Source organism: Halictus rubicundus, unplaced genomic scaffold (assembly GCF_050948215.1).
Source record: "Halictus rubicundus isolate RS-2024b unplaced genomic scaffold, iyHalRubi1_principal scaffold0083, whole genome shotgun sequence".
NCBI classification, from domain to species: Eukaryota; Metazoa; Arthropoda; class Insecta; order Hymenoptera; family Halictidae; genus Halictus; species Halictus rubicundus.
In genome coordinates this window covers 839559-853786 of record NW_027488624.1, presented here as the reverse complement: position 1 = coordinate 853786, position 14228 = coordinate 839559, and the positions used below count along the sequence as shown (strand labels likewise).

The 14228-nt window shown below is 43.8% G+C and overlaps 1 protein-coding gene across 1 annotated transcript; it reads right to left on the bottom strand.

Moving 5' to 3' along the window:
- Nucleotides 1-369: 369 nt before the first annotated feature.
- LOC143363647 (uncharacterized) lies at nucleotides 370-13945 on the bottom strand. The gene is made up of 4 exons (XM_076804208.1): nucleotides 13936-13945; nucleotides 13422-13627; nucleotides 10179-10455; nucleotides 370-687 (listed from the first exon to the last, which is right to left on the bottom strand). The coding sequence occupies exons 1-4, from the start codon at nucleotides 13943-13945 to the stop codon at nucleotides 407-409; spliced, it is 774 nt and encodes a 257-aa protein (XP_076660323.1). The 3' UTR covers nucleotides 370-406.
- Nucleotides 13946-14228: the final 283 nt, after the last annotated feature.

The window sequence follows — 14228 nt, the reverse complement described above, 5'->3', positions numbered from 1 at the left end:
AGCACGCGCGTGCACACGTTATATCGTTATAATAGAACGAGTATTACTCTATTTTTAACATACATATATCTTGCGTTTCATCTATATCCGCCGGGTTACTTTTCACATTGTTGCCTAGATCAAGCATACTTGTTCGGACTACAAGAAGTGTAAAGTTTTACATCTCCGTATTCTCCTCGGTCTCTTCGTCAACTTTCGGCAACATGTAAACACTAGGAATCGACGGCACGTGATCCTCGAGCTTCAGAATCGGCTTGCAGTCTCTAGTGACGTCTACCTGATTGAAACAGTCCTTTAAGATATTGATTTCGTTCTCGTGGGCGAACAGACTGGTAGGTGGATTTGTTCCGCATATGTCGTTCTCGTCGTTGCCGTTCCTGTGGCACAGGTTGCCAGACGGAAATTGTCACGAGGTCAACGCGAAAGGATCCGTTGACAGCTCGTCCACACTTGGACTGGCTTTGATCGGCTCCGGTTTTTCCACCTGATGGCTGAGCCTATGGACGATCTCATCATGGAGGATGTTGAAGCACATCGCGGTGATTGCGATCCCAGACATTATGTAGCAGGAGCAAAACCAAATGGTTACGTTCCTCGACTCGTAAAGATTCTGACGGGGGTAGGAACCGGGAACCATATCGCCGAACCCAATCGTGCTCATGCTCATGAAGCAGAAGTAGCTTGCATCTGCGATCAAATAAGAAACAAGACGGTTAAATGCACAATATAACCCTTTCATTGCTGGCGTAATCTTAAATGAAAATCTATCGGTTCTTCAATCCAAGTGCCTTCCGATTCTAGATTTAAGGGGGTATTTTGGTTTTGAACTTTCGAAGAATCCATTTTCTTTAATCCTTAACATTAGGATTACGAAGCGTTAAAATGGGATACTTTACAATACTTTATAAAAATAGCAAGAATTTATCTATTAAATTTTGAGCCATTATTACAATAATATATGCCCAAAGAAATAAGTTTGTTGAACAAATTCTCATAGATGCATCGGTACAATCTCAATAATTGTACATTATTAATATTACAACTGAATATATTAAAAATACAATTCAATTCAATTCTATCGAATATTCATTTCAGATAAATCGTCTAAATACACAAATGTTTATATCATTAAGGGCGAAGGGTAGTCACGTGTTTGGTATGTGTCGTGGTTTGGATGTTAAATAGAGAATTCACCCAATATACCAATAAACATTTATTGAATGAACAACAAAAACTTAACGACGTAACAAGCAACAACAAATGAAATAACAATGAAACAACTGACCTTACAGACTGACCTGAACTAACTGACCTTACAGACTGACCTGAACTAACTGACCTTACAGACTGACCTGAACTAACTGACCTTACAGACTGACCTGAACTAACTGACCTTACAGACTGTTCGGCGAATTGCCGAGTGCCGGGACCGTCCAGCAGTGGACGCGGAATGAGAGCACCGGAAAGAAGGATGAAGTTCCGGAGGAGACGAATGGATGTCGCAAGAAACGAAAATGCACGGAACCAACGGTTATTTATTTCAACGACAAAACTCACAGTACACTGACGCTCGGACAAACACGGAGGAACGGCGATAACGGAAATCTTGCTCGCGGCGCGACGGATGATCTTGACCGCGGAAGACCGGAAATCTTGCACGCGGGACGAGACGATTCGCGACGCGGATGAAAGAAGATTATAGAAAGGGTCGAACAATAATGGTAGAAAACTGTGAACAGTCGTACTTGGACTTTCGAATGTACGTGAAGCTCGAGCTTGAATACGTGCGGAGCGGCCGCGAAAACGTAATTGAAGCTAGAGTACAGAGAGCGTGAACGAGACGCGTACGAGCCGAAAGCGTATGGTCGAATGTCGATCAGACGAGAAACCGTTGTCTCCGTCGACGCGATCGGTGGATCTTGAAGAAACGGGTGGTTTTAAATTTGGGGAAACAATAGCAGAGAGACGAACGAAGGACGGAGAAGGAGCGACACAAAGAAAGGACGAAACAGAAGCGATCGCATCGACGAAGACAACATGTACGAGACCAGAACAACAACGGGCTATGTATAGCTTGGTGTCGAACAGAAATCAGATCAAGCCGTTATCGTTCGAATCTCGAACATACCGCCAGCCCTGAAACCTCAGTTTCAGAAGTCTTAAAATTAACGCAGAAACTTAATTTTAACGCAAAACTTAGAACTAACTATATCGATATATGGACATTTTTTTTTTTTTTACATTGATGGAGAAGCGCTATCGATGGGAAGCGGACATAATTTTACAATTGGTCGCATCAATTCGGTAGACGAGGTCTTGACGGTGACCACGCGGACATGACCGTCGTCGCCGGGATGGAGTTGCTTGATCCGACCAAGCTCCCACTTGCACGGAGGGAGATTCGAGTTGCGCAGCAAAACTAATTGACCAGTCCGCAGAGGCGGTTGTTCACGACGCCATTTGCTTCGTTGTTGGAGGGTGTTTAGATAATCGCTCATCCAAATTTTCCAAAAGCGCTCCGTCGTATGCCGGACTAGCTGCCAACGAGCCAGACGATTTTCGGAAATCTCGAGAAGCGAAGGTTGTGGGGGGACCGAGAGAGCAGAGCCAATTAGAAAATGACCGGGGGTTAACACGTCAAAGTCATCGACAGAATCTCGCAAAGGCGCTATGGGTCGCGAATTTAAGCACGCCTCGATGGAGCACAGAAGGGTACTGAATTCTTCAAAGGTAAAGGTGCGAGGTCCGACGACTCGCTTTAAATGGTGTTTAAGACTCTTCACCCCGGCCTCCCACAACCCTCCGAAATGCGGAGCGGAAGGAGGAATAAAGTGCCAGGTGACACCATCGCTAGCGGCTTTGTTTAAGAACTCGGGATTTGTCAGGGACTCCCGAAACGCGCGCGTTAATTCCCGCGAAGCGCCGACGAACGTGGTCCCATTGTCCGAATAAATGGCAGAAGGGATTCCGCGTCGTGCACAAAATCGAACGTAGGCGTTAAGAAAGGCGCGGGTCGAATAGTCGGAAACCAACTCGAGGTGGATCGCTTTCGTAGCCAAGCAAACAAACAAGGCGATATAGGCTTTCCTTGATGTGATCCCACGACCGGCGGAAGCGCGAACTTGAATTGGTCCAGCATAGTCCACACCGCAGTGGGAAAAACATTTTGTTTGAGGAGAGACCCGGGATTCCGGTAGCCGTCCCATCAGCTGCTCGGGGACAGCAGCTCTTTCTCGCACGCATACAACACATGAATGAATTGCAGCTTTGACTAAACTGCGAGCGCGGAGAATCCAGAAAGTCTGACGTAGAGTGCTGAGAGTGAGTTGAAGGCCACCGTGCAACGAGCGCAAATGTGCCTGTTCAATTATCAACCGAACAAGCGGATGAGAAGACAAAATAATCGGATGCTTTGAATTGAACGGTAGTGGAGCGCGGTGTAGACGACCACCGACGCGAAGGAGCCCATCGTTATCGAGGAATGGGTCGAGAGATAAGATGGAACAGTTCCTTGAAAGATATCGTTTGCGGCGGAGTGCGTCTAGCTCTACAGGAAATAGAGTTGATTGGAGGTATTTGAGCCACCAAAGTTTCGCCGAATTACATTCCGCTGCGGTGAGAGCACGACCGACCGGAGATGGTCGAGGAGCCGACGGTCCTTTGCGACAAGCTTGAAGGAAGCGAAACATGTACGCGGTGACGCGGATGAGCTTCGGCCACGAAGAGAAGCGGCTCTCCAGATCCCACCGTGGAAAAGTGGTAACCACATGTGCCGACACGACTTTGGCTTCCGGTTGAACGTCGTCGGTGACCAAGAGTGGACGGTTCGGCCATTCGGAACGCTCGCGACGCAGCCAGGATGGACCATGCCACCAGAGATCGGAACCTAGAAGATCGTCGCTCAGGAGACCTCGAGAGGCACAATCGGCGGGATTGCATTCGGTGGGGACGTGCCGCCACTCAGCTTGAGGGAGGCGAGTCTGAATTGTAGCGACGCGGTTAGCGACGAAAGTCTTCCATCGCGAAGGATGCTGGGATATCCAGTTAAGCACGACCGTCGAGTCAGTCCAACACACGCAAGGTATTGGTCGAGAGTCGAATGACTCGAGAACAAATTCGATAAGGCGAATCATAAGACAAGCACCTTGCAGTTCTAACCGTGGTATCGTCAAAGGATTTAGCGGAGCGACCTTCGATTTGCCGGCGAGAAAGGAAATTGTGATTTCGCCGGAGGACGAGATGCATTTTGCATAAACCACGGCTGAATACGCAACTGTTGAGGCATCGGAGAAACCGTGAAGCTCCACTCGCGATGTAGTAGATATTAGACCAATCCATCGGGGAAGTTGCACTTTGTCAAGGTGAGCCAATTGAGAGTAAAGAGTTCGCCATTTGCTGAGTTTGTGAACCGGGATGGGTTCGTCCCAACCAACGCGGAGGCGCCAAAGTTCTTGAATGAAAACTTTCGCGAGAATAGTAGCAGGAGTGATCCATCCCAAAGGGTCATAAATTTTGGCAATGGTCGACAAAATAGAACGCTTGGTTGACGGACACGAGTCCGAGAGGGATGTCTTGAATTGAAAAGTATCCTGGGAAGGATTCCAGCAGATTCCAAGAACCTTTACTTGATCATCTTGAGCCAGATCTTTCGTGCACGCTAGACCATGATCGGAAGGGTCAATGTCAGAGAGGAGAGAAGGATGATTACTGGCCCATTTCCGGAGGTGAAATTTCCCACAATGGAGCAATTTGATGAGTTGATCTCGACAATGCCGAAGAGACGCGATATCATCGTGTCCGAAAAGAAGGTCGTCGATGTAAGTGTTTGATCGGAGAATCGGAGACGCTAAAAGGAAACGGTCGCCTTCATCCTCAACCAAACGTTGGAGTACCCGAAGAGCGAGATATGGGGCGCAAGTCATCCCATACGTGACGGTCAGCAATTCGTACTCTTGAATAGAGTCCGCCGAGTGAGGAGCCCACAGGATACGCTGGTAACTGACATCCCGAGGATCCACTAGGATCTGCCGGTACATCTTGGCAATATCCGCGGTGTACACAAAACGAAACGCGCGCCAGCGGAGAATGACCGAAGAGAGATTCGTTTGTAGTTTGGGACCAGGTAGAAGATGATCGTTTAACGATGATCCGTTCGTGGTAACACTCGAGGCGTTGAACACGACGCGCAGGTGCGTCGTGCTGCTACCTTCGCGGAGAACGGGATGATGAGGGATATAGACCGATTGAGAATCACTTGACGAAGACACAGCGGAGCGCATGTGGCCAAGCCGTTCATATTCTTGCATGAAGTCGCGATATTCTGAGGCAAGGTTCGGATTTGACTCAAATCTGCGGTTGAGATGGAGCATGATCCGTTCTGCAGTCGAACGCGAGTGCCCGATCCTCAGCGGAGGGTTTGAACGGAAGGGAAGACGAACAATATAACGACCGTTCGTTGTGCGAGTCGTAGAGTCTCGAAAATATTGCTCACACTGTTTCTCAGCGGGAGTTAGAAGAGAGGCATGTGGGATTTCCTCGATTTCCCAAAATCGGCGGAGGTCCGCATCGAGAGAATTATCGTGAACGCAGTGGTGCGTGGAGACCAGTTGCGTTGTATTTGAGACTGGTTCGGAACGACGGAAGAAACCGCGGTCCAATGAATTATGAAGGGGTCCAGAAATGACCCATCCAAAAATAGTATTTTGCGCGATCGGTTGCGCAGTTTGCCCTTTACGCAGCCCGTGTTGAATGATGCTTGGGTACACGTCGGCTCCGAGAATCATTTGTATGGGGTCAGAACTAGACGGGTCGTGATCAGCCCAAGAAAGATCGGCTAAATGCGCGAGAGTACGCCAATTTCGGACTCGCGAGGGTTTGTACGTGGACATTGACCCGAGCACCAACGCCGTGGTCGGAACACAAGGCGCGGAAGAAGTGCGATTCGACACCAGAAGATGGGTTGCGTGGCGTACAGTCCCAGCGTGAACGCCGCCGACGGCAGAAATCGACGCGACGACACGGTTACGTTTCGCTCGCAAAAGCTGGACAACCGACTCGGCCACAAAACTGGCTTCGGAGCCTTGGTCAATTAACGCACGAATTATCACGCTGCGACCGGAGGGAACGCTTACTTGAATTCGCGCGGTAGCTAAGAGTATGGACGACCCGGTAGCCGCTGAACCTGCGGTTGCTGAATGCGAATTGATTTCAGCGGAGACGGACTCGCGAGTACCGGACGACTCAGCGGAAGACCGAGCCCCAGGGGTCGACTCGTCGTGCAAGAGCGAGTGATGACGCTTCTGACACATGCGGCAAGTGTGTTTACTGGCACACGACGAAATCGCGTGATTATAACTGAGACAATTCGGGCAGCACGATAACCGCTTAACAATCTCAAGTCTTTGCCGGGGGCTCTTCGCGAGAAACGAGGAGCAATAGCCTAAATAATGATGAGCTTTACATAAGGGACAGGCTCCTTGCGAATTTTTCGACGCTGTCGCGAGGTGAGAGTGAGCGGGATTGCGCGAAGGGCGAGACGCAGAAAGTGACGAGGAGGCTCCTATCTTGCCGGACGCGCCCGAATCGAAGTCTTCGAGCGCGCGCACCCGCGTATCGATAAACGTCTGGAACTCTTCGAAGGAGGGAAACTTCGTGTCGTCGCCTGCCCGAAGAGTCCAGGCCTTTCGCGTCGCGGGATCGAGCTTTTGTACCGCAAGATGAAGAAGGAAGTCGTCCCAAAGCTCGGCAGCGCTTCTACCAAGATTTCGGAGCGACGAGACTGTCATAGCGAGGCGATCGCGCAAGTTTTGCAAGTCCGATGCAGATTCGCGATTGAGCGCATGTAGATCTAACAATGTGGTTAGGTATTTCGCGAGAAGGCGCCGAGGGTTATCGTACCGCGACGTGAGCGTTTTCCAAGCGATCGCAAAATTATCCTGAGTAACGGAAAGGTTACTGATGCACCCGAGTGCGCGTCCGGCGAGCGACGAAACGAGGTAATGCATACGCGAAAAATTATTTAAAGAAGAGTTAGCGATTATAAGCGACTGAAAGCGGTCCCGAAAGGCTTCCCATTCCTCGCACCGGCCATCGAACGGCTGGAGAGGAATCGGAGGAAGATGCGCGACGGGCGGAGCGAACGCACCTGGAGTGTCGGTCGACGCGGTGTGACTCACTTCTTTCGGAGTAAGATCGGCGAGGGCAGAGTTCATGAAGGTGAGAGTCTGCAGGAACGTCTCCTCCGTGGTCTCGAGATAGTTGTCCTTGAAGTAGGCCATGGAGGGTCGATCCTCTGGTGGGATGGCAGCGGAGATCTTCACATCGTTGGCTTCGAAAGTCGCCCACTGGGTTTTGAGATGGTTCATACGCGTGTGTATCCCAGCCACTGTCCAGTTCGTCTTGCCCAGCTTCTTCAGGTTGGAAAGAGACCGCTCGATGGCTCGTTTAAGAGTTTCTTGCGTGGCGATGAGTTCCGCCATAGTCACGTTCGTGTCCTTTCCACTCACTCACGATCCGGCTCGAAGGACCAAATTTATGTTCGGCGAATTGCCGAGTGCCGGGACCGTCCAGCAGTGGACGCGGAATGAGAGCACCGGAAAGAAGGATGAAGTTCCGGAGGAGACGAATGGATGTCGCAAGAAACGAAAATGCACGGAACCAACGGTTATTTATTTCAACGACAAAACTCACAGTACACTGACGCTCGGACAAACACGGAGGAACGGCGATAACGGAAATCTTGCTCGCGGCGCGACGGATGATCTTGACCGCGGAAGACCGGAAATCTTGCACGCGGGACGAGACGATTCGCGACGCGGATGAAAGAAGATTATAGAAAGGGTCGAACAATAATGGTAGAAAACTGTGAACAGTCGTACTTGGACTTTCGAATGTACGTGAAGCTCGAGCTTGAATACGTGCGGAGCGGCCGCGAAAACGTAATTGAAGCTAGAGTACAGAGAGCGTGAACGAGACGCGTACGAGCCGAAAGCGTATGGTCGAATGTCGATCAGACGAGAAACCGTTGTCTCCGTCGACGCGATCGGTGGATCTTGAAGAAACGGGTGGTTTTAAATTTGGGGAAACAATAGCAGAGAGACGAACGAAGGACGGAGAAGGAGCGACACAAAGAAAGGACGAAACAGAAGCGATCGCATCGACGAAGACAACATGTACGAGACCAGAACAACAACGGGCTATTTATAGCTTGGTGTCGAACAGAAATCAGATCAAGCCGTTATCGTTCGAATCTCGAACACAGACTGACCTCTTCATCCGTCAGAATCCGTGCTTATATCTAGTCCCCCGCGCCTCCAGAAATTTCCTTCGAACAAGGAAACTTCTGGAGTGGGGATGTCGCTTCCTGTACGTGCCCCTTGGAGAAAGTTCGTGTCCTTGCACCGAACATCCGTGTCCTGGCGAAAGTCAAGGGTTGGCGGCCAAATGTGCACGCCAAGGAAAAACCCCGAACCTGGTCGCCAAATGTGCACCCCAGGTAGGAAAAGACTTCCGGCGACTAAGTGTGCGCTCGGGAAGAGCTTGGGCCTGGCGACCAAGTGCGTCCAAGGTCCCAGCCTGCAAACGACGCTCCTACCTGGGTCCGATGAACCCTTCTCCAAGGGGTCCGCCACACGTGACTTTTTCAGAGTCAGCAGGTCGGTAACTGCTGTATAATTTCCGTTCACAGTCTTCAGACACAGACTTAAGATCCGTTTTGGTTTGATCCGACGGGTCGTTGTCACATGTTTTGCTCTGCATTATCGATATGTATTATGAATTCTGACGCCAGAAACGTGTTTCAAGTTTTTGGCTTTATTTCGCAGAGAATCAAGACAAAAAATAGCTCAATTTGTTTCTGGAGATATTTTCTAGCGTGCGCTACTCTCGATTTCCTCCAGAAAACTAATCCAATGGCATAAAAATGCTTGGATTGCACGGCATGTACATTGTGCGGTTTTTGGTCTACTTCTAATATTTATATTGCCAAATATCTGCATAGTTTCGTCCGTTCATGACCAGAGCGTTAGATTGAACACTCCTCTTTAGAGTGAGCCCTTCCCCAGTGAAAAATATTCTCATATAAGGACGAAAAGTTGAGACACGTAAAATCATGTTCCGCCTAATTTTGTCGGTAACGTAGTCACTCTACCTCATTGTGAATTACGGAGTCTTGGCTCTTAATAGTTACACATTAAATAATGATATTAAACGCGGAGAAATATTACAAAAATCAAAATTGAAAATTCCTCCATTTTGTAAATAATCAAGATTTTCAATTTATTTTGATTCGGACTTAGTCACATTTATGTGTACTGATTAAATATAATTCATCATTTTTTGGTTTTCAACCAACAGAAGCAAAAGGACCAGAATCATGGCAACGCTCAACAAATATTTTCTAAAACATACTTCATAAAAATGTATATAACTCGTCATTTTTATTGTTTTTGATTAAAAAAAAAAAACAATTTATGTACTTCAAATACCCATAAATGTGTGCGCAAAATCGTAATGTAAAAAGTATAATAGTTCTGCTGAAAAAATTTCTTCCAAAAATAAGTTAATTTTGGGATTTTTCTAAAAAAGTTTGGCCTCATTTTCTAGAAACATTTTACAGGTATCAAAATCTCAATTTTGGAAAAATTGGACTCTTTTTGTTACTGATTTTCAACACACAATATTGCTATTAAAATAAAGGACCACAGTGTAATGTCCCTATAAATATATGGGAGAGAAAAATTTTCCCACGATAGTATGACATGATCGTTGAGACATTACTAATGTAATGACAAAACTTTATTGGTTTTACTTATTTTTTCATGAGATTTTCACCACTATATTTGTGACATTTTTCTGAACATAAAGAGGCCAAACTTAATACGATTTGGATCATATTTATTTGTTTAATTGACGATGTAGCATAAGCTCGATTATCCGAACCGATGCTATCTGAATTCTTTATCGTCCGCATTCAATCAGTAAATCAGTAAATATTTCATCAGGTAATCGTTTTTAATTGGAATATACTAATCTCTATGAAAATTAGAAATTCACTTCCGTGGTAGGTAAGGCACGTTAAATAATTTTTGACATTTTCTGATGCATATCGTTGACTATATATCCCTTTTGAGGCAATGCGTTTCGTTCGGGAAAAATCGGGATTCTCTTTTGCAACGTACCCACAAAGGACCAGTCGTCCAACTTGTGCAGAGTAAAAGCGCCTGCCACAATGTAGCACAGTATTGCACCGAGACAAATGCTGATTGGTGCGAGTATAGTAACGTTTGGCCTGTCACCGGAGCCAAGACTCGACACTTCGTCCTTTGGGCTGGCCACTGTGCTCGTGAACGTTGACGCATTTGCGCGGACATAAAAGGGCTCCTGTAACTGCAATTGCTGTTGCTGCTGAGCCACTTCTTCCTGCTGCCTTTTCTTCCTCATTCGTCTCTCCTTCTCCTGGGCCCATGTCAATTTAAAAGCAATTTTAAGATCGATCTACCAAGAAAGTGCCTTCACTTTCCCGCACTGTTTTGCAATATTCCTTTCCAAATTGATCTTATCAAGATCAACATGGAAAGATAAACTTTGTGTACACGGATTTGCAAATAAAAAAATACACAAATTATTCGAGGATTACATACATCTAGAGACGCCAAAGGAAGGGTTATACTTGAGGATTGTTTCGTGAAATTTCGATCGAACAAATTCTTCTATGCTTCTATTATTATCATTATTCAGTTTTTCAATATGGAAAATATTTTCATTTACGACGTCATCTCTTTCATCTCGACGTCAGCAACAATTCTATTATGTCCAAAACGTGTGGTGCCATTTAAAAAAGTCAAGGTGACCTTTACTTTTTTACGTAAACAGCATTTTTTTAGATTTAAGAATATGCGGACGTGTAACTCGCCAAGTATTGACAAACTTTTGTCTAAAAACATTTTTTAATTGCACTATCGGAAATGCCTAAAAAATGGTGACATAACTTAACGGGGGGACCCTGTATATATGTATATTGATCAAAATAATATATGTATGAATATGATGTAGGTACCTTTTTAACATTACGTAAATAATAAGTGTTGTATTTCATGTATTTTAAAATATTTAATCTCTCATTTGCTCTACTTATCAGTTATTGTTCCTCTGAGAAATATAACTCCACTTTCCTGCTGTACCACAGTTTACATTCACTCTGTATAATAGTGAAGATATTCATATTTTACCGTGCAAGAGAAATGTATCGCTTTTCGGTCTCATGAGGATTGAACATCATACATCTTTTCATGCATCAGTACCTACAGTCAGTCAAAAAAGTCTCCGTACACCGTACAAGAATTTATTTAATGTTGCACAATTTTAAAGGAAATGGTAATAAATAAATAATTCTTGCGTTATTATGTTCACAAACGTAACATTTATTAACAGTGCAAAAAAGCTATATTACATTTATTTGTTAACAAATAAACAAAGGAAAAAGTAAAACTCAACGAAAACGAGGTCAAAAAAGTCTCTGTACATGTAACACTATTATTCATAATTTGTTAATTAGTGATCAGTTGGGCCGCCTTTTAATTTTATAATTTCTTGCATCCTCTTTGGCATTGTTTGAACTAATTTTTGTATTGTACTTGGCTGAATATTTTCCCATTCCAACAATATATTAGATTTTAGGTCTTCCTTGTTTTTTATTGTGTATTTTTTCAAATTTCTTTTTATTTCTCCCCACAAATGTTCGATTGCATTAATGTCGGGAGATTGTGGAGGTGTATGCAGCTGTTTCGGGACATTGTATAATACCCATTCCTTTACTTTCTTAGCCATGTGCTTAGGGTCGTTATCCTGCTGGAAGATAAACGACTCTTCAAGATGTAATTTTCTGGCACTGTTTTTTAAATTTTCTTTCAAAATGTTCAAATATTCATGCTGATCCATTATACCGTCAATAAAGACTAAATTTCCCACCCCTGCTACACTCATACACCCCCACACCATCACGCTGCCGCCTCCTTATTTAAACGATGGGAGTTTTTTGAGTTTCATCTGTTCATTTGGTTTTCTCCACACTTTAACATTTCCCTCCGAAGTAAAAATAGTGAATTTACATTCATCACTAAATATAACATTATTCCAAAAGCTTTGATCCTTATTAACGTGTGCCTTTGCAAATTCAAAACGTTTTCTTTTATTAACTTTACTTACGAACGGTGTTCTCCTGGCTGTACGACTATTGTATCCAGCTTTTCTCATAACATTTCGAATAGTTTCAGACACTACTTTTATATTATAGTCATTTTCTATCATACTGGCCAATATTGGTGCACTCGTTTGTGGATCACAACGAATTGTTCGTAGGATTGCACGTTTATGATTAGTATCTAATTTTTGTGGTCGACCTGTACGTTGTAAACTTTGAATAGATTTAGTTTTTGCGTATTTCTCAAGAATATATTGTACCGAAGAATGTGTCCTTTTTACTATTTGACCTATTTTTCTAATGGATAATGAATCTTCTCTTAATTTTATAATTAAATCTTTGGTCGCAAGTGGTACTTCCATTTCGGAGAAATTTTTTCGCGAAAACGTCTTTTATTCTTGCTAACAGCCAAGCAACTAAATTATACTTGACCATAGAGTGTTTCCTTGAGAGTTATTTGTAAACATTCAGCTGAACCGTTAACAAAGGAAAGAAATTTACACGCTCACAGTCTCTGTACGGAGACTTTTTTGACCTCATTTTTGTTATGCTCGTCATTTTCGTTCGTTTATTTGTTAACAAATGCATGTAACATCTTTTAGTTTGCACTAATAATTAATGTTATATTTCTGAATATAATAACGAAAGAATTATTTATTTATTACCATTTCCTTTAAAATTATGCAACTTTAAATAAATTCTTGTACGGTGTACGGAGACTTTTTTGACTGACTGTATATACATATGCCTAAGGAATTTACGTGTGCAAGACTCTCCACTATTTTCTTTTTTTTCACGATCGTTTTGAATTCCTCTAAAATTAATAGGTTATCACATTGTTTTACTAAAACTTCCAATAATTTCTAATAATCTTTAAATTGTAATATATTCATTTATAAACAGCAAATATATTTCCTTGTCCTTTCGTTCCTGTACGAGTGCAGAGTTCATGCAAAATCTGTATCTATTTGGGATACAAATGACTTCCACCTATCAAGACATTGTTAATTGGAAGAGAGCAACAAAGCAAAGAGCAATATATGTATTGTATATGTATGAAAAGTAAAAAATCTTTAATCAATGCTCGTTTGAATTCGAATAATATGGAACTTCCAGAGTTTAGATTCGGGACAATGTAATAGTTAATTGTACCTGTACTATAGATGTGTTTCATTTGACATTTTACGAGAAATATTCTATCAATTAATGTTTCTTCGCTCACCTCCATTCTTCTTTCATCGTAGCAACAATAGCCGCAATTCGAACAAAGGCAGCAGCAAAGAGCACGTGTAAAGACACCTCTGGCACATCTGGATAACAGACCTCCGGCGCTCGATAGGTAAACCACAGTCAACGGGATCCCGAGGCTGGCGTAACCCATGGTCGCGATTTTACCCCACGTGGATTTCGGCGTTATGCTACCGCAACCTGGAGAAAGATCATTAAGTATTTAGATAGGGTAAGTATTGCCGAAATTACGTTAGGTTTCCCAAGTAAGTACACACTGAATGGAAAGTGTGTTTTTATTCAAGTGAAGCTTGAGTAGCTTCCAAAGTGAAACTTTTTAAGTTTTCAATGAACTTCATCAGTTTATTAAAGAGTCGAAACGCCTTTCACGTCTTTAACCCTTAAAATATCAATTATCTGGTAGCCTTTCAAGCGTTGAATTTTTTAAAAGAGATACTTCAGGTCTAAATTCTTAAAGCGTTTTTTTCAGTTTCAAAGTACAGCGGTACCAGAAGGCATAATTGAACAGTAAATTTCCAATTTTCGATAAGTTGTCGATATTTAAACTATTATATTTTCGTAAAAAGAAATCGTATAACAATAAACCGTGGATAATGCTGATGCTTTTATAACCCATCAATCATTTTTCTCAGATGTGGTGCATGATGTAGTGGGTGGAAAACTGAAGACACGGTTTTTCTCGAAAATATTATAAATTGAAACTTAGTAAAGTGTAAACTATACAGATTGAAAAGTTCATGCACGTTTTTATACAGGGTGTTTTACATAACTCGAGCATCTA